The sequence below is a fragment of the Micrasema longulum genome, unplaced genomic scaffold, assembly GCF_059751315.1.
Source record: "Micrasema longulum isolate JH-2025_06_02 unplaced genomic scaffold, ASM5975131v1 h1tg001338l, whole genome shotgun sequence".
Taxonomy (NCBI): domain Eukaryota; kingdom Metazoa; phylum Arthropoda; class Insecta; order Trichoptera; family Brachycentridae; genus Micrasema; species Micrasema longulum.
This window is the reverse complement of record NW_028278524.1, coordinates 96,037-121,322: the sequence shown is the minus strand read 5'-3', so window position 1 is coordinate 121,322 and position 25,286 is coordinate 96,037. Positions and strand designations below refer to the sequence as shown.

The 25,286-nt window shown below is 33.1% G+C and overlaps 2 protein-coding genes across 2 annotated transcripts; one reads left to right on the top strand and one right to left on the bottom strand.

Annotated features, from left to right (window-relative positions):
* On the bottom strand, positions 1 to 21,760 carry Sec3 (exocyst complex component Sec3). The gene is made up of 15 exons (XM_088235133.1): positions 21,223 to 21,760; positions 20,097 to 20,292; positions 18,948 to 19,111; positions 17,857 to 17,963; positions 15,997 to 16,117; positions 14,876 to 15,006; positions 13,245 to 13,497; positions 12,313 to 12,486; positions 12,135 to 12,212; positions 11,058 to 11,281; positions 9,802 to 10,018; positions 8,597 to 8,744; positions 4,819 to 4,964; positions 2,836 to 3,030; positions 1 to 1,872 (listed from the first exon to the last, which is right to left on the bottom strand). The coding sequence occupies exons 1-15, from the start codon at positions 21,472 to 21,474 to the stop codon at positions 1,720 to 1,722; spliced, it is 2,559 nt and encodes an 852-aa protein (XP_088091259.1). The 5' UTR covers positions 21,475 to 21,760; the 3' UTR covers positions 1 to 1,719.
* Positions 21,761 to 22,914: 1,154 nt separating this feature from the next.
* Positions 22,915 to 25,056, top strand: Pfdn2 (prefoldin 2). Its single transcript, XM_088235130.1, has 2 exons — positions 22,915 to 23,106; positions 23,276 to 25,056. The coding sequence occupies exons 1-2, from the start codon at positions 22,976 to 22,978 to the stop codon at positions 23,568 to 23,570; spliced, it is 426 nt and encodes a 141-aa protein (XP_088091256.1). The 5' UTR covers positions 22,915 to 22,975; the 3' UTR covers positions 23,571 to 25,056.
* The last annotated feature ends 230 nt before the right edge of the window (positions 25,057 to 25,286 follow it).

The following is a 25,286-nucleotide window of genomic DNA, read 5'->3' as shown; positions in this document are numbered from 1 at the left end:
TTTTTTCCATTTTTGTTATGAGGTCTTTAATTTTGTAGAAGAGGCTATGCAGTTTAGAGACTAGAAGGAATGTGTATTTGACTACACATTTTTATCGATTGTTGAGCGGTATTGTCGATAATCCTGAGATTATGATGAGCATTGGTTTGTATGTTCCTGATAATTACCTAAGACAGGTTATGTCTGTTGGAAGAGCTACCGCTATGCTGAACAACATCACTCTGGATATTAATCTGTTCTATGTATCCGAAGGGGTTTTCCGGAGCAGGATTCTCCTACTACTTTGACATGAATCTCTTTCATGTATTTTTTTTCTTTTTTATAATGTGTACGTATTGAATGTATGTTTGTAATGTATATGTTATATTTAAATAAACTAATTGACAGGCGCCGTGGTGAAGTTGGTTAGACGGCCAACTGTGAAACTGGCGTCGCGGGTTCGATTCCCGCCAGTTGGAAAAAATCCAAGAAAGACTTTTTTCTCAATTGGTCTGGGTGTTGTGGTGTATTTTTCATTACCTCCTTCCATATCCCCTTTATCCCACCTGCTGAAAAGCCTCAAAATAGAGGCTTAGCGGGTAAAAAAAAAAAATTGAATTGAAATTGAATGTAATAATAACATTACTTTGGTGAATCCGTCTATGTGTTTCGTCCATTTTAATTGTCTGTCCATGGTAAGTCCTAGGTAGGTCACAAGTTCTAGATCTTTTAGAGTTTCGTTATTTATTTTTATAATCACATTATGGTTCTTTTTTTGTGTTTCGAAGTGTACTACTAATTATAAGATAATAATTATTAACAGCCTTTTGAATTTCTAATTTTTCATAGTAAGTTGTGTTCTGAAATGGTTGGCATATTGAATTTATTATAGTTATTTTACACTAAATAAATAAACTGGTAGTTAAATTTATCTAAGTTGAAAAAAGATTATGGTTAACTGTTGCATTTTTGTTAAAATATGTCTTAAAACATTGACACTCATATTCCAACATATTTAATTTGCGTAAGATTACTAAATTAAAACTGTTATGGTAAATTAATTTAAATGGAATACAATTCTTAATACCACTCTGGAAGGCAGACTAAAATTAAGATGACTGGGTGATATGGAAAGTGACATGAAAGCAACTGGCCTGACGAACTGGAGAAGAGCCGCAGGGCGCAGGGAGAAATGGAGACATATTCTGGAGGAGACCGGGGCCTGCAACGGGCTGTAGCGCCACTGATGATTATTACTATTATTTGTCAAAGGCAGGCAGCCTTTGCTGATGCGCCTAAATCTCGTCTACTGCTTTTTGTCTGCATTCTTCTTTTTTCAAAAAACATCCAAATGGTTTTTGAAACGGTTGACCGAAGTGAAATGGATAACTAGGCTTGGCAATTTATTCCAGTCTGAAACTACCCTGCTGGAAAGGAAGTTTTTTAAATGATGATAGTGAATAATTTTTAATTTAGTGGTTTTATACTAAATAAATACGTAGTTGCATTATAACGGGTTGTTTTATCTTACTTTTTTCATGTAACCTATTTTGTCTATTTTAACAAAGATGCAACAATCATTCAACCTTAATTTTTTTGGTGCAACTGCCACTTAGATGGCTAGAACTCTAAAATTACAGTCAATAAAGCAATCAATGGAATAAGGTTACTAAAAATAATTATTTATACACAATTTGTACCTAATTGGGTAAATAAAAATACTACTACGTATAGATCAGTCTAGTGCGATCGTGCTATTTCGGAGAATGTCTCTAGAATATCTTTTATTGTGAAGTCCAGGGCGATCATGGAACCCGGGTAACACTGTTGGATATGTTCCTCCAGATATTTGTACTGCGTTATAAATTCTTCCTGCATTGCTCTCCATACCACCTACAATATAATAAAGATTTAAAAGATGCAGATAAATTTTCCTTTTGCGGCGCAGAGAGCGTTGAAAGAGGGATGAACATATTAAGTTATTCAAACTATGAATGAAACTAAACAAAAGGCATCTTCGGGAGGATCAAAAAGTCAGTAAGTGGTTATATATTAATCATATAATTAAATTTATTTGAACAGAGTGGGAAATCATTTTTGAGAAGGGAATATGGAAGTCTAAGCATTTACAGGGCTTATGACCTGTCATTGGCTGGTTTAGGTGGCCACTTTACACACTGTGTAACATTCACCATTCTGCCCATGTTTGAACATCCACATTTCCTCAACTCTTCCATCTGTTGACTTTTGTAAAGTAAAAGAGCTGAAACCTTTATCACTTTATCCGGCTGAACCAAATCACCTACTAGGCAACTCTTGAAAACAATTTTCTGATTTTTATACTTCTTCTTTTACCAGGTAGTTAATTCAACAATGTTTGAGTATGTCCAAATGCTTGCAGACTGGCTGGATTTCCTCCCTAGGGAGTCATTCATATTTAAATTTATTTCAACAGAGAAGGAAAACATTTTTGAGAAGGGAATATGGAAGTCATTTACAGGGGAAAATTTAAATTGGAAAATTGTTTTCAAGTGTTGCCTAGTAGGTGATTTAGTTCAGCGGGATGAATCTCACCCACATGATAAAGGTTTCAGCTCTTTTACTTCACAAAAGTCAACACATGGAAGAGTTGAGGAAATGTGGATGTTCGTAACTTTGCGATTATCAATTTTAATCAATTTATATGGAAACCTATCGGCAAAGTAATAAAAACATATTTAAATACCCCACACCAAGCGCAAGAGGTTGCCTTGTTTTGGGTGTGGTATTTTGTTAATTTTTTTATTTTGTACTTTTTGCGTAAACATGTATTTCTTACGTAAAATTTTATAATAAAAAAATATATATTAATATAACCTGCAAGAGATTTTCTTCTTCACACAAGTGCTTCTCCACTTTCTTGTATAAACTATCCAAGCCCTTCTTTACTTCCCTGTGCGGGTAGAGCGCTATAACTTTCCTGAGTTCCTGCTTACTGAAGGCCATCTGATACGATATTTCCGACTTGTTTACTCCTTGACTGACTCTACTCTCCACACCTTCAAAGAAGAGCTGAAAAAGAGAATCATTCAAATGAAACGGAACATATTTTAGCAAAAAAAAAAATTGATAAGAATTTATAGCCAATATAAGATAATTTATTATGGAAATAAAAGACGAATGATACTTTAATCCACAAATTTGGAATATCCAGTGACCGGTTTCATCGCTTTCGCAACATCTTCGAGATTGGTATCTTTATTTATTTATTTATTTATTTATTTATTTACGGACAAAGTCCATTATAAACATTACAATTAAAAGAAATTTTTACAAAGGAATAAAAAAATATAAGGAACAGAAATAAGCAGCAAAGACAGATGATAGATTTTTTAGATTAAGTAAAAAGCATAGGCTAACTATACAGATTCTTTAGCTGATTTGTAAAGAAAGACATCCTTACACCATAATAATCAAGATCTTGATGATCGTTCACCCGCCTGATCATTCTGGGCAAAGGCGACTGTGCACCATAATTGGTCCTGTAGTGACCGAGGAAAAGCATTTCATTATTTCTTAGTCTACGGGTGGGAACGTTAAAAAGAATCTTTTGCAAAATTTCAGGGGCATCAATGAGACAGTTCATAATTTTATACATGCAGATTATATCTGCAATGCATCTGCGTTTTTCAAGACTTGATATGCTTAAAAACCTCTCCATATCAGAATATGAATAGTCTCCTCTTTCCAATCCCATCTTCCATGCAATTTTTCTTATAAAACGATGTTGAACTGATTCAAGGCGCTTGATATGAACAGGATATTATTATTATTAAGGAGTTCAATGTATTCATACAAAACAGAGGTAAGTTTAATTAAATAATGAACAGATAACATTCTCCATTACTTTACCCATTGTAATATATTTTTACTAATGACTTTTTACCCTTTGTTATAATTGACAAAAATCACACTCACGAAGAATGGGGCACCAAAAATAAAATACTTAAACTCATTAAAATAGCATTATATCAACTCATTAGTTAACCCGAAAAAATTTTGTTAATGATTCTTGAGATAAAAATAACTTTATTTAATTTACTTTCAAATAATTTTGAATTATCTATCCTTACCTCTGTTTTGTATAAATACATTGAACTCCTTAATAAAGATACCAGTCTCGAAGATGTCGCGAAAGCAATGAAACCGGTCACTGGATATTCCAAATTTGTGAATTAAAGTATCACTCGTCTTTTGTTTCTATAATAACTTACAACGAACCTCCATCAAGAATTTTCACTTACAAACTTAAATGTTTTAATATAAGATAACTTCCCATTGTAATACGAGGAAGCCCTGATATAGTAATGTCAGCACTAATGTGAAAAGGCAAATAGCCGCAACATAAGTTGAGGCCATTTAGCGTAACAGAACTCGATGCAATTCTATAAGTGGCCTCTATCGTATTCCATCACTCATTTTGCTCTATCTCTTTCCTTTATTGAGATATTCACTAGCCAAAAAGCCGCAACATGATAATATTTTGATATTTGTTTTGCCAAAGAGCATCAATTTAAGTTGCTGCTATTAACTGCGTACCGAACCCGTGCAAAAACGAAACTTACTGTAGTTTTATGTCAATAACATGATCAAATCATATCTATGAATTCATTTCTTGCCTTTGAAACCTACTTTTTATTAGAAAACTTATTTAAATTACGAAAAAAACAGCAGAAAACAAAACAAAAATATATATGCGTTTATCGTAAAATGACTATTTTAAACTTGAGGCTATCTGCCTTAACACATTAGAGCATTCTAGTTTAATTCTATGAGGAATTTCAAAATGGTATATCCTACGTTTAGCTTCTCGAGAGGTCTCCCAAAATACAGAGTAACATAAGCCCTCTGCGCTTCGTTGTATTTGGCTTTAGCTTCTTTCCTCAGGCCGTCCAGAGCCGGGATCTTCAGCTGGCAGAGCAGCGCGTAGAGGTGGTGGAAGTTTTCTGTAAGAAAAAATTGATCAGAGGTCAGTTACACGATTGCATCACTTTTACACAAACATCAGCCACAGAACAGCGCCTCTGTCTTCCATGTTATGAGTTCTATCTTTGTGCTCTCTCTTATAAATATTTATTGCTGTATTCATTCTTCGTATAGCAAGGATAAATATTGTTAGTATTCAGATACTGCATAGTTATACAAATTTTACTTTCCATATCTGGTGAGAAAATGTTCATTTGGAGATTACAAAAAATACAACTTCATCATTTAAAAAAAAAGAGAGATATATCAAGTCTTGTATCTATGAAATCTCTGTATTGTGCTCTGGTCAGATCACAATTGAAATATGCATCATCAGTCTGGAGCCTTTTGTACAACTGCAACTCTTTTAACTTGGAAAGAGTTCAGCGGAAGTTTTTATGCTGCATGCAGTTCAAAAAGGGTAAACCTATAAATGAAATTTGCTGCCAAACTTTGATGTCTGAGTTGAGGTTACCATCGCTCTCCACCAGAAGGACAATTGCTGACCTCACTCTATTGCACAAAGTGATATGCACCATAATAGATTGCCCAAAATTACTGTCTCTGATAAACTTTCGTGTACCCACAAGGACCACCAGACTCCAACACATGTTCCAGTGTGGGTACAATAGGACAAACTTCATCCACCATTCTCACCTCCCCTAGTGAGCATCCACAGAACTGCTAATAATTATGCTGAGCTGTTGGACTTGCTCCACTCCACTCCTGCTGCTATCAAATTAGCTATCCTATCCATCGAATGGCCATCCCCCAATTCTCCCCAATTTAATGTGTTTCTTTATTCATCTTCACTTTTAGAGTTTATTTATTTTATCTTACATGTACTTTTAACTGTATATTGTAAGAGCCCTCTGGGCGTTTATTAAATAAATAAACACATAAGTATGTAGACATGTGACATCACAGCCACGCACAAGAGTTATACAATATTTTTGTGCCTGTTTTAGGAACAGATTTTAATTGAATTTCAGTTATTTCTTATGAGAAAAATTGTTTTTTATTTTCGTTATTACCCCTATATAGAGGTTTTACCTTAGGTACCTATTAAAGATGAGATTTTTTTGTCAGCATCCCTACTGAGCACAGCTTTCGCCCGCTAGACAATATTAAGTAATTTAAAGAGGAAGTTAAGTGGTTTTATTATATTAGATTTTTTGTTTTTGTTTTTTTATATATATTTGGACCCCTGTATTTAGTAGCCCTAGGTGTCATGTACAAGGCTAAGGTACTCGGAAAAAATCGTTTTGTTTGTCTTGGAAATGGGATGTTCGATCACTGATTTTGGTTTATTACTTTTATGAGTCCAATCACCATTGTTGCAAAGTTCAAGAACAATGGCGCGTGATAACTACTTTTAACTACAGTGTGGATATCTGTTAAGGATATTCCATCTTTCCTGCATTCTGCTTCAAGATTATGGCGTTGTAAACAAAAATGGGCACTGAAATAACAGATGTTCAATACTCTGTAAAGAAATATCATCGCATGGACAATAGTCATCATTCCTTAATTTAAACCTATATAGGTAACTTCTCCTAACTCCGTGTCCGGTAAAAATTTGGGTCGTTTCGAAAGTACTTTGGTGATGACGGCGGAAGTTTGCTGCATCAGCCAGCGTTGGGAAAAACATTTTAGTGATTTTACCTGTAGAAGAAGCGCGGTAATGATCCTCCTAACGCTGCTGCGTATTTTGTTTTATACAACGTTTAGCAAAGCTAAGGGGAAATTCTGAGAAGAAAGGTGCCGTTCTTTTACAAGTTGTGGCTCTTGCTCGTTCATCCGCTCTCTCATTTCCTACGATACCAGCATGTCCTCTTATCCAGCATATTTGAATGTTCATCCCTCTTATTTTTAGATGCTTAATTTTACTCTGAATATCTACAATTAATGGCTTTACCGACCGAGTATCAGTTATAGCTTGAACGCCCGAACAACAATCTGATAATATTTCTGCAATAACCCACCTCTCTGATGGTTTTTTTAATAACCATTCTAGAGCTTCTCATATTTTATATTTGTTAATTGTCTATCTATTTGAGTTCTGCTGATTGGTGAGTTGGCTTGCTGTAAACTGGAAATCTATCACAATACTATTACTAGTGGTTGATTCTTTAGAACTTGTAACGTAGTATTTTTTTATTATTTCATACATTTTTAACTCATGTGTGGCTATGCGGTAACGGATGTCTACCTCAGGTAAAAAACATTTAATAACTCTCTTATTTTTTTAAATAACCAACTCATATTTTTTGTAATCCTTATATGGACTTTTTTACACCAAAATAAGGAAACATTTTTATAAAAAATGCACGGGCTTTTTCTATAAAAAACAATTTCTTCATTTTGTAAAATAAATTAAAACAAACGAAAGAGATGCCAATATTATAAGTGGTTTATTAAATTTTATAAGAAAGAGCACGAGAATATAGCATATCAGAAGACCGACAAAGACACTATTCGTTAGGGGCGGAGCTTGAGTGACCGAGAAAACAATACCGAAAGAGCACGATACAGAATTATACCACTTGTGGGACAGAGAACACATCAGTCGCGTGAAGTTTTTTGTAGTATACTGAGCTGACGCTGTATTTAACACACCGTGTTCCCGAAATGTTTCTACAATTTATTCACAATTTATCTGATTTAAACTATTTTTTGACAATTCTTGATGGAATTTCATTGTAATGATGTAATATTTACATACATTTACATATAAGTTATTAATCAAAAATACTTGGTACACTTCCAATTTTGATTTCTATAAATCATCCTTACATTGTATAATATTCGCCAGTCTGAAGATGTCCATTAGAGGATGAAAGCGCTAATTGGTCAAACAAATAAGTGGAAGTGTACCCAAGGAAGTGTGAAAATTATTTCATTTAAAGTGTTCAAAAAATTTCTTCGTAACTAGTTTTAAAAAACGTGTTTACGTTGTCATTTTTGTGTATGTTTAATTATGATTTGATTATATCACGTATTACGTACTATTATTTTATTTCTTACAAGTTTTTTTTGCTATTTTTTTAGGTTTTATTTCAATATTATTCTAAGAATATGTTTTAACAGCGTTTTTATTTATTCTAATAAAATCTAGTATTTATTTGCAATAAAAATTTGATATTCTTTTTTGCATTCAAATAAGAGTTGTATTAGCATAGCATACTTTCTAGTCTCCCGGTTGATCTATTTCCGCTAAATTCAGTCGTAAGTGTAATTCGGAATTCAGTCGACAACCAGACGCGGGCGGCAGCGCTTGCTGGCGGGATTTTAAAAGGAATGAACACAATTACTAACTTTATTTTGCATAAATATGCTTTAATTTTATATTTTTTATGTAACATCTTTGAATAAAGATCATTTTTAACACATACCATTGTAGATAATTTGGTATTTTAGCTTACATTTCAAAATATCTCGACTTATGCTTGTGGTCACATTGTGTTACACCACCGGCTGCAAAGGGATTATTCAGCACAGTCTTTTAAGAGTTAAGAAACTTGGCCATACAATCAAATGCTTGAATTTATTCGTAGCACTGAACCTCGTCATTGTTCTTAATCCTGTATAAGGCCATGTGCCTGCAACTCACCCATCTTGATGACCTGGTGAGGGGTGCGCGGGTGATCCTGGCGCTGTATGGCGAGGATGATGGCCGACACAAGCTGCACATACCACTTGTCCAGGTCGGCCCTCCTGTTGGACTTGCTGAATATACTCTCCGATGTTTTACAGAACTCCTACAAAAGGCATCAATCATCCAGTTCATTAATAAGACCGTGTACTCAATCACAATGACAGAGAAGTGAAAAGATTATTAAAAAAAGAGCAAAGTGAATTATGATGTGTAAAAAATATCTTAAACTGATATTTATTCGACAAAATTCATGAAACATGTGTTATCATCGTACAGTATAATATACTTATTCAATTGAATTAGTTTAATTTTAGTGAAATATATTTAAAAACATACCTTAAATGTAATTTAAGACAACAGAAATTAGTTTGTCAAATAAACCAGCTAGAAGCTAGTTGTGAAACTAAAAAATGAAGTTTTCAGCAGAAACATAAGCAGAAAAAAATAGAGACCTACTTAGGGATTCCAGTAATTAAAAATAAACTGCCATCTTTTTTACTGCAGTAGGTGTGCGAGTAAATAAATCTAAAATTTAGTATATATTTTAATGAACACTCAGGCTGAATGGGTTAAGGGAAACTAATAACCAAATTAATTTCAAAATAATTTAGTTAATTGGCATTTATAAAAACATTTTTGGAATCATTTAAATTTTGTCAGCAGATAAAAATATTTCTGAATTACAATTGGACGTAGTTATGAAGAAAGCGTCCAACTCCCAAAATGCTAAAAAATGAGTAATGCCAGTTTCGATAGCATACTACGATATCTTTATGTGCTAAAAACGTCCAAGTCCAATAAATTGAGGCAAATATTGTAACAATACCAATAGAGATAATTATCTGATATTAAATATTATTTATCTCTAGCTGCATTGAACACGCAACATGGGGTAATAAGTAAAAAGGGTCAACATATCTTTCGAAATATTGTATTCAAGTTTAAAACTTTTTGTTTTAGTGTTTATTAGACTATCCGTTCTTACAGTTTTAGCTTATGGGGGTTAAATTACTGTGATTACTAGAATTAGCCTTGAATAAGCGGATAAATTTTGTACTGGAAGATCATACAAAAAATTGACCTTTTGCATTATTCGTTTGCAACAAATATGACAAATGGCCCAGAACGGCCTCTGACTGAAATAATAATTATATTGACACCTCTAGAGACTCCACAAAGGGCAGCACGGCGCACTTGTGCCTCTTGATCACCGCCTTACAGGGCTCCGCCAGTGCAGTCAGTCTCCTGCGCAGGGCTGCGTCACACGCGCGCTTGGCCTGCACCAGGCAGCTCCCCAGGGACACGGACAGCAGGCTTCCGGCGTCCCTGGCCGCCAGGACGTGCGTTCCCACCACTACCAGCGTCTGCATACAGCCACTGAATTGAAAGGAACATTTGAGACAATCTATTTTATTTTATTCTCCAACATTTTGGTGGCCATATTATTTTTATCCAACAACAAATCTGAAACCGGCTGACTTACGAAGTTCAAAAAAAAAATACAAGGAATATTTTAATTGAAATACGTAATTGTAAGAGTGTATTTTTTTTCTTGAATTAGTACGCATGTTTACAATAATTTATCTGTTAATTTTTGTCAATTTCGGATGTGTCGTTGGTTTTTGAAAAACAAACTATAGTCCTTAAAATTTAACTTGATTAAAATGACAGCTGCCAAATTAATGTCAATAGTGATGAGAAATTACTGATCACTGATCATTTACCGATCAAATAAATTTTATCTGTTTATTGATGAACAACATCAAATGAATAATTTTTTTATTCAATCAATTTACATTGATCAATTTGTTCCATCTCTAACGTTTTTGCAAAATGATGTAACCTTGATAGAACATCGTTAATAATTAGGTTTATTTTGGTTTTTTGTTGTTGTTTTAAAGCTGATTTTATATATTTATGTTGATTTAAAGCATTGTATTAAAAAAATAAATTAACCTGCCAGATACGAATGATTTTTCGTGTGAATCACTTCTTAGATGTCACTACAAAGTTATGTCGTCACTTTTGCTGACAACTGTCACTTTTGCTGACAACTGTCATAAAGACCGAATCACTGATGAACCTGGAGGCCATGCCAAAAAATGCGTTCCAGAAATATTTCGAGGATTGGAAAAAACACTAGCATAAGTGTATTATATCTGACGGTGATTACTTTAAAGGAGACAAAATTCCTATTGAGAAATAAATAAAGATTTTTAAAAATACATATACAAATTCTGTGTATTTTTTTATCATACGAGTATGTTAACAAAACTTTTTTATACAAATTTATAAACAAAAAAAGTGGACTTAAATTTGTTTACACGCTTTGTAAAAACCGTTCTTTTTTTTATGTTTTCTATAAATCTAGAAGAATATATAAAATAATCTGATGTAATTGTTATCGTGCACTCACTAAGTGTCCACTTTAACCAAGTGCGCGATGAAGCCGGGCAACTCCTGCTCCAGACAGGGGAACAGCTCGGCCATGACCTTCCGCACGTCCTCGCTGAAGATCTTCTCCTGGCGCGACCTGCTGGCCAGCTCCGGGGACAGGTCCCGCCCGCTCAACTCCTCGCTGGAAGGAGACACGGCCGATGTATCACCCGTGAAAGACCCGTCCATGGACTGCTGACCACTCTAAAATGTAACCAATTAGATATCAATTCAATTGACACATAATAATAATTATTAATAAATGATTCTGCTCGACAACCTAAAATAAAGGCATTTACAGGGCTTATGACCTGTCATTGGCTGGTTTAAGTGGCCACTTTACACACTGTGTAACCAGTCAATGACAGGTCATAAGCCCTGTAAATGCCTTGACTTCCATATTCCCTTATTCAAGGTATTCTTCATTCCTGTTGTAATTTGTTAATCATATTATAATTTTATTATAATGAATAACCACAAAGTTAGTGCTCAAATATAAACTTCATATTATTATTATTTTAATGCAAGACTAAAAAGGTTATAAAAATATATTTTAAGTAGTTAACACAAAAATGATGATTTTGAAGTTACTTGTAATTCTCTCCACAATATTATTAATATATTCATTTTAAGCGAGCAGCTGAAAGCTGATATGCTTAAATCTATTTTAACGAAAGTTAGCTGTTGGCGCACTTTAACTTTTCCGAAACAAATCTAGTCCATTTTTGAACTCATTAAGACTACACATTGAGATCAGCTCTTGTGGCAGCTTATTCCAACCATCAACAACCCTATTGCTCAGGAAATACTTCCGTGGATTGAGATTGAATTTCGTTTTCTCCAGCCTGAGACAGTGGCCTCGAAGAGAGCATCATGTTTAAGCTTGAACGTGGGATCCAAATTTGGGCAGCTATAGTGACTGTTGAGTATCTTGTATGTCTCTATCAGGGTACCCCCTTTTCGCCATTCCTGCAGCGTCGTGAGACCGAGAGTTTCGAGTCTCTCCACATATGGAAGCCGTTTTAGGCTCTACTGAATATGATGTATTATAAATTACCTTAGGCCCGTCAAGTTGGAAGAAAGCTACACAGAACTGCTGCTCATTTAAGCACACCGGCTCCAACTGTGTTAGCACCTGTAGAAAAAATATTCAAAACATCAAAACATAACCAATATTTTTATTGCTTCAATAGTATGGCACATTTGCTCAAATTTTAATTCAGTATACTACTTACAGTTTCAAGAATAGCGTCGAATGAGTGGGAAGCGGAAGAATGATTAGAAGCATCTTCTTTTATATTTTTCTTGTCCTTGTTCCCACTGATTGAACCACCTACAAGTTGCCGAGCGTGCTCGAAGAACTGTTTAATATCTCTGTCATACAATTTACTCAACGAGGATGTGTAAACCTGAGGAGAAATATTTTAGGATTTTTAATCATATTTTAAGTATGTCCTAATAATACAGTAATACACCCTTTTTACATTTTTCACGGGAGAAAAATGTATCAAAATTCAATGCAAATTAGACACTTAAACAAAAAGGTAAATTACACTGCACCTACTTTGAATTTAGTTTGAGACGATAATTTACCCTTTATTAGTCTGTTAACCTGCTTTTATTTTTCAGTTAGGGCACATGCGACGGCGCGCGCATATTTATGTCGACCTTATGTTGGCTTCTTTTGACACATTCAATGAATTGCGAAAATTTTTCAACATAAAACCAGGGTAGATAATAAATGTAAAAAAACTTAATTGGGGGTAATATTTGAATATGTATGGAGAAAAATGAGACCCGAACATTTCGGCATAAAAAGCGAAAAAACATAAAATTGAGGAATGTAAGAAAGAGGCTTTGCTTTAATTTACTTTAGTAATAAAAGGCATTTATATCTAAGAATTTTTAATAACAAACTTAAATGTTCTAATAATGTTTATTGATAAATACTGGTTAACAAATTAGAACAGGGATAGAGAATACCTTAGAAAAGGGAGTATGGAAGTCTAGGTATTTCTAAGGTATTCTCCATCCCTGTTGTAATTTGTTAATCTTAATGACTCCCGAGGGGGTGAAATCCAGTCTTTTGTCTGCAAATATTTGGACAAACTCAAATATTGTGATAAATACTGGATTGATAAGACGTTTAATAAGTGTGATCGATTACCTTTGTAAGTGCACTGTACGCCTTGGGGTCCATTTGTTTGGTCCAGTGCATGAGGGGAGCGTAGTCCATCAGCTCCTTGTGGATGTGTTCCCGGGAGGGGAGGGACAGCCCGTCGGCTCCCAGCATCGGGTACTCCTGGCTGGCGTCGTTCCCCAAGTGGATGAGCAGGTTGTTCAGGTGCCGAGTGAGGGCCTGGGAGAACTTCTCTTTGTATTTATTAACTTTACGGAGTTGCTCTTGGGAGGAAGCCAATCTGGAAGGATAAGGAATAAAGTGTGTGATGTTGTGACTGAAGTTTGAAATAAAAAAAATTAAATTAGGATTTTATATAGAATCGGAACTCTGGATGAGTGTTTTCGACTTGATAGCTACCATAAAAAAAATTCTCAAATGAGGAAATCGAGCGGAGATATGCCCGCCTCCTAGTAAAGTGGACGGCACATTATTAGGTGCAGATAAGGGCATGATAATATAAAATATAATCTGTGTCTACAATTGAAATAAGAAATCGGGATATAAATAACAAATGTGATCTAACATAAATAATAATATATTAATTTGTGTCCCTAAGAGTGTTAAATGTTCTAAACGAAAGCCATTTTCGGGAGAAGTGTACAAGTTTGGATTTTGTCTTAGGGAAGAGAAGAGACCATTACTGGAGGCTGCTGTGAGACAGCATAGATTTATATATTACTATTGAGCGTGTTGTTCAGATTTTTATTAAAATTTATTTTTATGTAATAAATATGTATGCTACCACTTTCTATTGTTTTTTTTTCCTGCATGATCGGGAAAACAGGCATAAAACCCACAAGTTTCCAATACAGAAGACTAGGTATTTATACGTAGTATAGCAATATAGTCAAGTTGGCAACAAGCACAAATTAATCCATAATGACCGTTAACAATTTATTTTTTAATGACCAACCATTAAAAAATAAATTGTTAACAATCCAACCATCCATCCACTTGGAATAAATGATTTAACGTTCGTTGAATTCTTGGTAGGGGTGAGTGGTAACCAATATTTGATTTAAAGATTGGCAAAAAAATGTTTCGTGATGTTGTGTTCTTCTACTTGGTGCAGAAAAAATAATTAAGCTAAGTTTGGTGCGTCTACGGATGAATGAATTATTTTATGAAGGTAAAGTATGTCTGATAATTTACGCTGGTTGGATAAACTAATTAAATGGAAATGTTTTAACTTACAATTGTATATATGTAAGGTGTCACTCAAACCATCTCGAATGTAAGAGTCCGAAGCAATTTTCTTTGGATAGATATTATGTCGTATTCCAACTCAACACAGGGCTCATGGCCTCATAGAGTTAGGGATACGTTATTATTGTTTTTGTAATATGTATCTTTATATGAATAAATAAATAAAAAAATAAAACCATAAGATGGTCTCTTGAAATTGAATGATAAAAAATTACTTTATTTTTTAAAGTTACAGTGCTCAAAATAAAATTATTTTCTAACAAAACAATAGTAAAATCATCACTAGTTATTGGAAATTTTGTACCATCATCTTACATCCCCTTAATTTCAATTGAACTGCCACAAAAACTTTACAACTAATAACAAAAAAATATTAAAATAAGTTACGATGGGTTGCACAATATACAAACCTCTGAACAAATGGCGGTTGTGGCGTGGTCAGAGCATTACGAAGAATGTTTCCAGCATTCAGGGCTGCCTCTCTTCCCTCCGCTGTAGTTAGAACTATATCCATGGACGCTCCTGTTACATCTAACCAGACCTTCAATTTAAAAGATCATTAGTTTCAAATTTTACATATTATTGATAAAAGTTGGTAGTTTGTACAAAGCAATTGATCGAGAAAAAGATTGCCAACAATTGAATTGTGCCCACGTAGAAGGGTATACATGAATTTGTTTATTTTAGATTAATCCAACAAAAAAACTGTAAGGTAAAACTTTTCAATCAATTTTATTGTTTTTTTATAAATGAAAGAATGCTTGCTTCACGAACATGAAGATCGCTAATTTATCATCCTTGAAGATTTATTTTTAAATAAAAATAAATATTAGCCATCCCGTAATTATTATATTTAAATAAAAATAAATATTAGCCTTCTTATAATTTACTCAACTAATTCAATTTTGGTGGCCATTTTCAATGAGTTGTAAATAACTCACTATTAGGAAATGGAAATCAAGTTGGAGTAGAGTGGGGTTCGAACCTCGGACCTCTGATCCGTGAGTCCGCAACACTAGCCGCGGTACTACAATCCGATTCATATTTATTTCATTAACGGCCAGAGGGCTCTCACAATATACAGTTAAAAGTACATAAAAAGTTTAAAAAATTAAAATAATGTAACAAAAATGATCAAGATACGTTGAGATTGGTGTACCAATGCAGTGCCCTATGCACCATTAGGTGCGGAAAGGGGATGATGATGTTACTTGAAGATTTTTTTTTTTCAAATATTATTTTCTTAATTATTTTTTTTCTTCCATTCAAAATATATGTGGTAGATGCCAATTGGTTGAATCCATAATTATAATTTATGTACATGCCAAGCATGACCTAACAAATTATTATTATTATTATAAAAATACCCTAATAAGGCAAAGCAATTTTCCTCCTATTTTATGTTATTTAAAAAATAAAATAAATGAAATTAGTAGACTCAAATCAGTGTTTGATTTTTCATAAGAAAATTGTAACCATTGAAGTAAGTTATAGGCATAAAAATAAAATAAGATTATATTATACAACTCACAATAATACTTTCTAATTGGTGCAATAACCGCTGACTATTTCTATTGGCTGTTTCTATCATTCCGTTCTTTTCTTCCATCTTGTCCATCGTATCTCGTATGTGGCAGAGCATCTCATCATACCTGAAATATTTATAATTAAGGCAAGTGACATATGTTTTCATTTACATTATCCTATATTTATAATATCAAAAACATTTTCAATTTTGTGGTACCTACACTTATTTATTTATAAATTTGTATAAACCACTTTAACTATAGAGTTATACGTCGACTGGTTAAGAGGTTACTTCCTCATCATCAGGACTTAAACTAACTTAGAATTATAAATTAAATAAAACAACTTTGTTTTTAACCACTTTTTTTTCTACCCACCGGTTTCATAGCTATATAAGCTTCTTTATCAAGGTATACTTAACAAATCAATTTTATCCTATTTTATTCTAACAATATTGTGCTTCATATGGAACTAATAAATCAAGTCTCTTTATCTTATAAGGATGGGAAGCGTAATTTGAGATGGATACACTCAAAACTAAACAGGAGTGGACTTAAGTAAATATTGTTTTTTTGGTTATTTATTATTTTTTCTTATTATGAATCGCTTTTTTTATTTCTAAGATTTCCAAGTTGTTTAAATCAAATCTCAAATTCTGCTTCCTAACCTAATAAGACAAAGAGACTTGATTTATTAGTTCCATATGAAGCACAATATTGATAGGATAAAATAGGAATTAATTCATTAGCTAAGTACACCTTGATAAAGAAGCTTTTATAGCTTTAAAACTGGTTAGTAGAAAAAATAAAAAATAATCGGTTAAAAATAAAGTTACTTTATTTATCTTATTAACTTAGAATCACTCACGTTGCTATTTATGTTATTCTTATTCTTAGAGATGGGGGTCAGTGCTATTCTTTGCCAATTATCATTATTATTAAAAGATTTTTTTATCAATATCCCTACAGAGATGAGGTAGAATTTTTTCAAATTCAGGATTATGGATATTCGAGCGTTTACAGGGCTTATGACCTGTCATTGGCTGGGTTAAGTGGCCACTTTACGTTTTACAACATTCCCCATTCCGCTTATTAGCGAATATCGACACAAGTAACATTTTTTTGATTTTTGTATATATGTTATTAAATGAGAAAAAAAATAAAATATATATATATATACCTACTCCCCCTTGGGAGAAATCCAGATTTGTGTGTGTATGTACAAAATACACGTACCTAAAATAATGTTGTAAAAAAAAAAAAAAATTATTAAAAGACTTTTGAGAACAACATAATTATTTATTTGTATGGTTGATTTTAAGTTTTTTTTATTAAAAATATTATCAATTAAATCTGATTCATAGCCGTTATTGAAAGCAATGTTTTTTGTGGTGTTTAATTCTAAGTCAAAATTATTTTTATTTAGCGGTATTGAAATAAGACGACGTAACATAGAGTGGAAAGCTGAATGTTTATGGGATAATGGATGATCAGAAGATTTGTGGATGACCAAGAAGAACTAAAGATTATTCTACATTACTTTTTAGTTCTATTATCTTTAAATACTGCTTTTTTTTGTATCAAAATTAGTTGGTTGTACAAATTTTCATTTGTTTAATTTTTATGAGAAGAATGCTCTTCTTAATCACACTATTTTACGTATGGTTGATTGGGTATTACACTAACCGTCCAATCGAACTGGAATAAAATATTATTATAATTAAATTTTTGTGTTCGTTCGGTCAGTTTTTGAATGTTTAAGGTGATTAAGGCTGAAATAGGCGTCTGTAGTACATTAGCTTGATGACAGTTGTCACCAGAGGTTGCTACATCGACTGTTATATTTCTACATTCAACTAAATTACCTGTCTAATCTGGATTCAACAGTTTCAGCATGAGAAATGGCTTCTTCTAATTTGTTCATGAGGGATTGTACTTGTGCCTCGGAAGCCAGCATACTTTCGATATTTTCCTACAACAGTACACATGCTTAATTATGAATATTATTTATGTAAACAATGTTTTCAGTATGTCCAAATGTTTGGATACTAGCTAGATTTCACTCCCTAGGGAGTTATAACTTCTAAGTTTATTGAAATAGAGTGGTAAAACATTTTAAAAAGGTGTTATGGAAGTCTAGGCATTTACAGGGCTTATGACCTGTTGTTGGTACTTAAACCAGCCAATGGCAGGTCAAATCAAATGCATTTTGCCACTCCTATTTTTCTTCAATTATCCTTCACCACTTCTTATCAATTTTCTTTTTTTCCTTCCCACTATCTCCTTATTTTGTCCATATTTCTTGGTATATCTATTCTTTATATAGTTTAAACCGTCGTCGCTTTATTGTAGTATAATTTAGTGAATACATATTTTTGGATGGGAGGCCCTACTGTGTATACATTTGTTATAGTTTTTATTTATAATTATTTAACCTGTACATCTGTTTGTATTCTAAATAAATAAAATAAAATAAGACATGTAAATGCTTAGACTTCCATAATCCTCTTTCAAAAATGTATATATGTGTGCCCTATTTCAAGATTCAAAATAATAATAATAACAAATATAAACAGAGCACGATTATAAAAATATTAATTATCATCATAATTTCCATATCCCAGTGGTGCATGGCATGGTTCACTAAATGCAGCATATCTTGATCGCTTCAGCTTCACGCTCCGTCCAGGGACAATTAAATACTACGGGGCAAAATCACCCTCAAAAACAATATTTCACATTGATCCTGTTAGGAATCGAACCCAGAATCTCAAGCATGGCAGGTTTACACACCAACCGCTACACTACGAAGTGGACCACTCATCACTTGATTTTGTTTTTCAGGATTTTTGCCTAATAGCTAGCAAGTTAAAACTGTTAATCCAAGATGCTGGCTCTATTCGACATGCAGAACTGTGTTATTTATTTGCTGATATACAGACAAAACTATCATTACCCCATCCAAAATGGACAATTTATCTCCTAATTGCGCCATGAACTGCTCTGCATTGGAAATAGCCAAGTCACAGTTTCCTAACAAGGACATTAGGTGCTTTACGTCATCCAAGTCTCCGGACAAAGCCTGGTACTCATACCCTGGCTCCGAATCCATAGTCTGGTCTGAAAACAGAAATTTTACTTAGATGAAAAAGTCTAAGACCAATGGGCATAATAACTACTTTAAATAACAATGTGAACATCTGTTAGGGATATTCCATCTTTCCTGTATTATGCTTAAAGATTATGGCCTTATAGGCTGAAAAACAGACATTATTTCTGAAGGACTATTTTTCTTTGATAGGATAATGTTTTCATATCGTGTATCACACAGGACATGTGGCGTTCGAAATAGCCAATTTTAGCATTATTCATATTAAAAGGAATCGGCCAGTGTTCAGTGTTGACATTTCAATCATGATGGAAATATCTGCTCATTGTGGTATAAACTTTTATACAAGTGCTGTATTAAAATAGTGTAAAATAAAGCTACTTATATTGCGAAGATAATAATAATTGTTGTTTGAGTTGATTATCACAGAACCACAGAAAAAACAGCCTACTACTTATATATTATGTACTTATATGTAGGTACAAATTACTGATCATTTTTTGTAGTTTACTTATTAAAAAAATCACCACTCGCAACTGTAAGGCGGACATGTCAAAACTTTCAAGTTTCTTGTCAATCGAGGTTTGTACATGAGATGTATAAATTAATATAAAGGAAGCTAAGCCCATACGAAGGGATAGAGTGATGTAGTGTTCTATTCTTTCAGATGGTTAGATCACATATTGATCATTTGTTTTTACTACATGTTTTTACTACATTTTTACTATGTTTTTACTACATTTTTACTATGTTTTCACTACATTTTTTACCATGTTTTTACTCCATTTTTCGCTTTGTTTTTCACTTTGACCTCTATCTTTATAACTGTTCCTATATATTGATTACTGTTTTTTATATTTTTTTGTCGGGGTAAATAACCCTAGTTAGGCAGTCAAAGCAACTTTAAAATTATAATTTTGTGTATGTAATATAATGATAATAAATAAATAAAAATAAATAAATTTTGTATAAATAAATATTAAATGTAATATTTACTGGGCATGATGAGTGGGCTGTCAGGACTTTGCAGAGATTGGGATCCGAGCCATTTCTCAGGAAATTGTGAAAACTCAATTTTGGCTTTGCTGTGGACAACCATTTGATGTAAGGCTGTGACAAAATGCTGTCTGTCATGTTCGCTTAGTGCAACCCATCTGTATAACTTCTCGGCTGTGATATCTAATGTTAAAGACTGCAAGAAATACAACAAATGGTGCTTTTAAAATTATCTAAAAAAAGAAACTTAATAAGGCTCTTTTACACATATTACATTAAAAATATCCACTTATTAATACACATAGACACGCCCCGAGCCCTCTAAAATGATGACACTTGACTGATGCCCAAATGCTCAGTGATGCCCAACATTATGCCCCAATATTATTTATTTAAACACTTTATATACATACACAGCTTACGTACATATGCATAAGGGTGTATTGCCTTAAAGCAATTTCTTCCTACCTACCCAAACCGTTCAATTTGAGAAATACAATAACATTTTTACTATAAAACAAAATATTGATAAACATATATATATTTAAAAAATGACTAAATATCTATACTGTACTATGAAGAGAGGAGGGGGTAAAGAGCGAAGGAAAGATGGAGGAGAAAGGAAAAACTGAAATATTCAGGAAGTGACATTTGAATGTAAATAAAGAAGAGGAGTCTCTGACATTAGTGGGTAGATTGTTCCGTAATTGAGCGGTTACTATTGCGAAAGAGGAGCTAAAAAATTAGAGTGGTGAATGGGTGTTGGAAACCTTTCCTTTTTTCTTGTTATGAGAACGAAGAGATAGCCCATGCTGTGATAGAGGTTGGAAGAGCTCTCTCAGATAAACAGGTGAAGTGGGATTATTTAAAATATTGTGAAGAAGTGATAGAATGTGAATGTTTCTTCTATGCCTGATACTGAGCCAGTGTAGTTGCGTGCGATATTCGGTTATGTGGTCGAATTTGCGAATACCAAAGATATAACGTGTACAAACAATCTGCACTTGTTCCAACTTATCAAGCAATTCTTATTTAGTCAACCACCGCAGAACTGACAGTTTAAGCTAGAAAAATAGATTTTTAAAAACAAATTATAAATTGAACAATTATAAGAAAGTAAACCTACAGATGGATCAGCACCTCCATCAATACTCTTAATTTCACTCAGCAACCAAGTTCGTTTCTTTTTGAAGGTATTTTTATCTATCTTTTTAACTTGACAAACTGATACAGACGTCGGTAAATCGGGGTTATTCACAATGCATAAGTAACAAGTCTTTTTCTTTTTTAATAGTTTTGCAACTTCACACACAACAAGAAGTCTCTCTGCACTGGATTCAAACACTTCCTTCTGAAGACTGTGGCGTATGGCGGCCATAGTTATATATATATTAAGATACTGTTTATATTGAAAACAAATTATATTAAGTCATGAATAAATGTATACTCCCACTGGATTCGGCGACTAGCAACAATTAAAGAAAGTAATATTAAGTAACATGTCAGATAAATAAATTTATTTTTAAATTCTGAACATTTTATAAATATGGTTGAAATTTCGGCTTCATAGATAGAGCTTTGAAAATATTTATTTTATATTAGAGAAAATACGTAAAAATAAAAAGTGACAAAAGTCAATCGCCGAATTGTCAAATATGATGTCATAGATTAAAGTCAGACATATCTAAGTCATTTCAAAAAGAAAAAAATGTTTCTACAGATGGGCTCTCAAAAGAACACTACCTAGCCATATAATTTGCTTGATTTTTTTTTTGATATAATTATAACAATAATAACAATGGATAATTTGCACAATATCGTTTTCGTAAAAACTCATCCTAAGACATAAAAGAATAGGAATATGAAGAAGCATATTTCTTTAGTAGAAAGTATTTAAGTAAAGGGTTGCGATCTCGTATGTAGTGTTGACTTTGGATAAGGAGGTTCGAGGTTCAAACCACAGACTGTCACAATTTTTTTCCAGTTTAGAACATGTTTATGGTCTAAAAGAAAATGGTCCCGAAATTGTAATATTTTTATTTGCATAAATCATGAAAACAAAAATATTTATTTATTAAAAAAACCTTCATTCCAGCTACATTTTTTTTACATCCACTCCTAAGTGGAGCATGTTGGACATCACCAGACACCTCCAGGAGATCCTATCGCTAGCCAGCACTTTCGCTTTTTCACACGTAATTACCGAGTCCCTTAGTTCCGCCAAATAAAGATGAAAGATCGTCATTAGTTGTCTCCCAGGAGGGTGGGAGCCCATAAGTGCTAGAAAAAGGCAACATGGGTCAAGGTTTGAGGCATCCGCATCACACGTCTAAGCCAAATCTACCCCCCGTACCTTCAAAACACCGTTATAAGAGGCTGCTGAGTCCACTTTTGAACATTATTTATAGTTATGAAATTAAACACTAATATTCTCTTCAAACACGCTCTCAAAACTCAGGCGTTTGGTGTTTAAAGTTTAAGTACTGTTTCAGGATTTGCACCCACATAAGATTTGTTACGGCTTCGCTTTTTTGTTTCGGAAATCGTCTCTACGAAAAATGGTGATATTTTGTTTTCAAGAAACTTTAGCAGTTTCGAAATAATTTGATTAAATTGGATGAATTAAATAGCGAAATTTAAGAAAAAGATCTCTCTTTTTTTTCACATTCATGATTCAATAAAGCATGAAGATTTTTTCGGTACATAAAAAATAATTATTATTTTGTTTCTAGGTAGGTATTTCTGACAGGTTCTGTTGTCTTTGAATATTTTTTGTCTATAGATTTTGTATAAACCTTAGAATAACCTGACCAAATCTGCAGCAGTGACAGCTAAGGTTAGGAGTGTTCAGAAATTTGACTCTGAAAACCCAAATTGAAATGGCTTCGAAATCAACTAAACAACCTAAAACAAATGAAGAGATATTTGCTGGTTTTCAGTCTCTTCGCAATGAGCAACGAAGTCTAGTAAACAAACTTTCGGAATTAGAAATGGACTTGAATGAACACAAGTAAGTTTTAAAGCACATGCCGACAATTTCTGCAAATATATCGTTATTTTTGTGAATAATGGTATTAATATTAATACGTCATAGTTAAAGTGATATAAATTGCATTAAGCAATGCGTATAACGTTATGTTTGTGCTGAATATGTATATTCCACGATTTTTTTCTTCCAGGATAGTGATTGAAACTCTCAAGCTGGTCAACGAAGATAGAAAGTGCTTCCGAATGATCGGGGGTGTGCTGTGCGAGAGGACGGTCAAGGAAGTGATGCCTGTACTGACATCAAACCGGGACCAATTAACCAAAGTGATCGCAACGCTCACCGAGCAATTAACCAAGAAGGGTACGGAAATAAACGAGTATAAAGAAACTCACAATATAAGGATTCGGGGGCAGGACGAGATTCCACAGCAGGAACAAAAGGATTCAGCGCCAACGAAAAGCAATGTCCTCGTTTCCAACAACTGAAGCTATGTGATGAAGTGAATTGAACTATTTTATAATAAACTAACGTCTCACATGTTATCTAGGTTATTCGTTGTGTGCTCTTCATTTTCTACTGCAACATGTGGATTCTGAAAATTGAAAATTTCACTCGTATGGCCGAACTTGGTTTAAACAAAATTTAAAATAATATTTTCATAAAAAAACATTAATACATCTTCATTGACTCGCGTATTTATTTAAAAGCAAAATATCCAGAATTTTTATTTTAGGAATACCAAATAAAATGTAACTGGACTATACAGGGTGTTTGGTGCATAGTTTGCCAAATCGAATTGGCCAAAAGGCGAGCTCCTAATATCGAATATCGGACAGATGTGTCCCGTTACATGATTTTAGCTAATTAGTGAAGTTATTAAAATGTTTTAATAGTATATTGCACACCGTTGCAAAGAGGATAAACTACAGAACTTTTAAAAAGAATTCGAAGATCATTATCACTTCTAGTTTTTTTTAAAATTGCAAATGAAATTTGAGTTGTAAGTTTATTTTTACCACATCCAAAAACTTTGAAAGTAATAAAAAAAAAAACTAGACATTACTGGCACGTAATTTTGTATTCGTAGAACCGTACAAGAGTGCACATTAAATTGAAAATAAAACTTGTAGCCTATACCCAAAACTTTTTTTTAATTGTAACGATCAATTTTCGGATTTTTAATAAAAATAAAAAAATATATTTAAAAATACATGGCCTAGAATTTTTTTCTGGGGCTGATGAAATAACAAATTACCTCTCCTTTCAGCCAATTCAATTTGGCAAACAATGCGCCAAACACCCTGTATATTAAATATTCACAACCTTTTTGTTGAGAGGTAAAGATTATTTTACTACTGTCATGTTTGTTGTGGCTTTGCAATATAAAATGAGTGTTATAACCAAGTTCGACGGTATCATCATTTATTTATAGCAGTTACTGAAAAGAAATTTGATTGGAAATGATTCCTAGAAATATTTATGAAACATTAAAAGAGTATTACAATACATCTCATTACGATTTGAAATTGTTTGTAACATAAATAAATTGTCTGTCAAATATGAGGAAACGAATTTTGGATATTTACTATTGTCATGCTAGACATGCTTTCTTTTTGGCAAAACGGATTTGCCAAATACCTAATTACAATAAAATGGCAAGTTAACAGTTAACCTTCCCCCGGATAATAATTATTATCTAACAATTCATCCATAAACTTTTAAAAGTTAAAAATGAATGCGCTAAATATTTCAAGCTACATATTTTATTTATTTTTTCATTGTTTAATATTATTTACCTCGGATTCAAATTTGTTTCGCTTCGAGACACAGCATTTTGAATATTTTTGCTTACGAACAAACGCTGTTTTATAATCTCAAAAATGTATTTATTGTGGCATTATTTTACCTATTTTTTACTAAAAGTTAATCTAAGATCACATTATTAATGAGAAATACATTTATCAAATTTTATCAGAGTTTTCTTTGTTGAGGTGGACCTCGGCTTTAGGCTCCGTCGGATAAATCTCCGGGCGTGGCTTTTGACCCCTTCATCATATTCTGCCTTGCTTTCCCACAGGTTTGATTTCACGTGTCCGAGGTATAACAATTAGGTGGTAAATAAGAAATAAAAATTCAATTTAAGATAAGCTCTGGTGGAGCATGTATATTTAGGCAACCAACTAAAATTAGGCTTAAGTAAT

Bases quoted from the DNA above. Each gene is read 5' to 3' on its own strand.
- Pfdn2 (XM_088235130.1), top strand. From the start codon at position 22,976: ATGGCTTCGAAATCAACTAAACAACCTAAAACAAATGAAGAGATATTT. The intron at 23,107-23,275 runs GTAAGTTTTAAA...TTTTTCTTCCAG, and splicing joins ATGGACTTGAATGAACACAA to GATAGTGATTGAAACTCTCA.
- Sec3 (XM_088235133.1), bottom strand. From the start codon at position 21,474: ATGGCCGCCATACGCCACAGTCTTCAGAAGGAAGTGTTTGAATCCAGT. The intron at 11,282-12,134 runs GTAATTTATAAT...GTTACATTTTAG, and splicing joins TCCAACTTGACGGGCCTAAG to AGTGGTCAGCAGTCCATGGA. The intron at 10,019-11,057 runs GTGAGTGCACGA...CTTTCAATTCAG, and splicing joins TTGGTTAAAGTGGACACTTA to TGGCTGTATGCAGACGCTGG.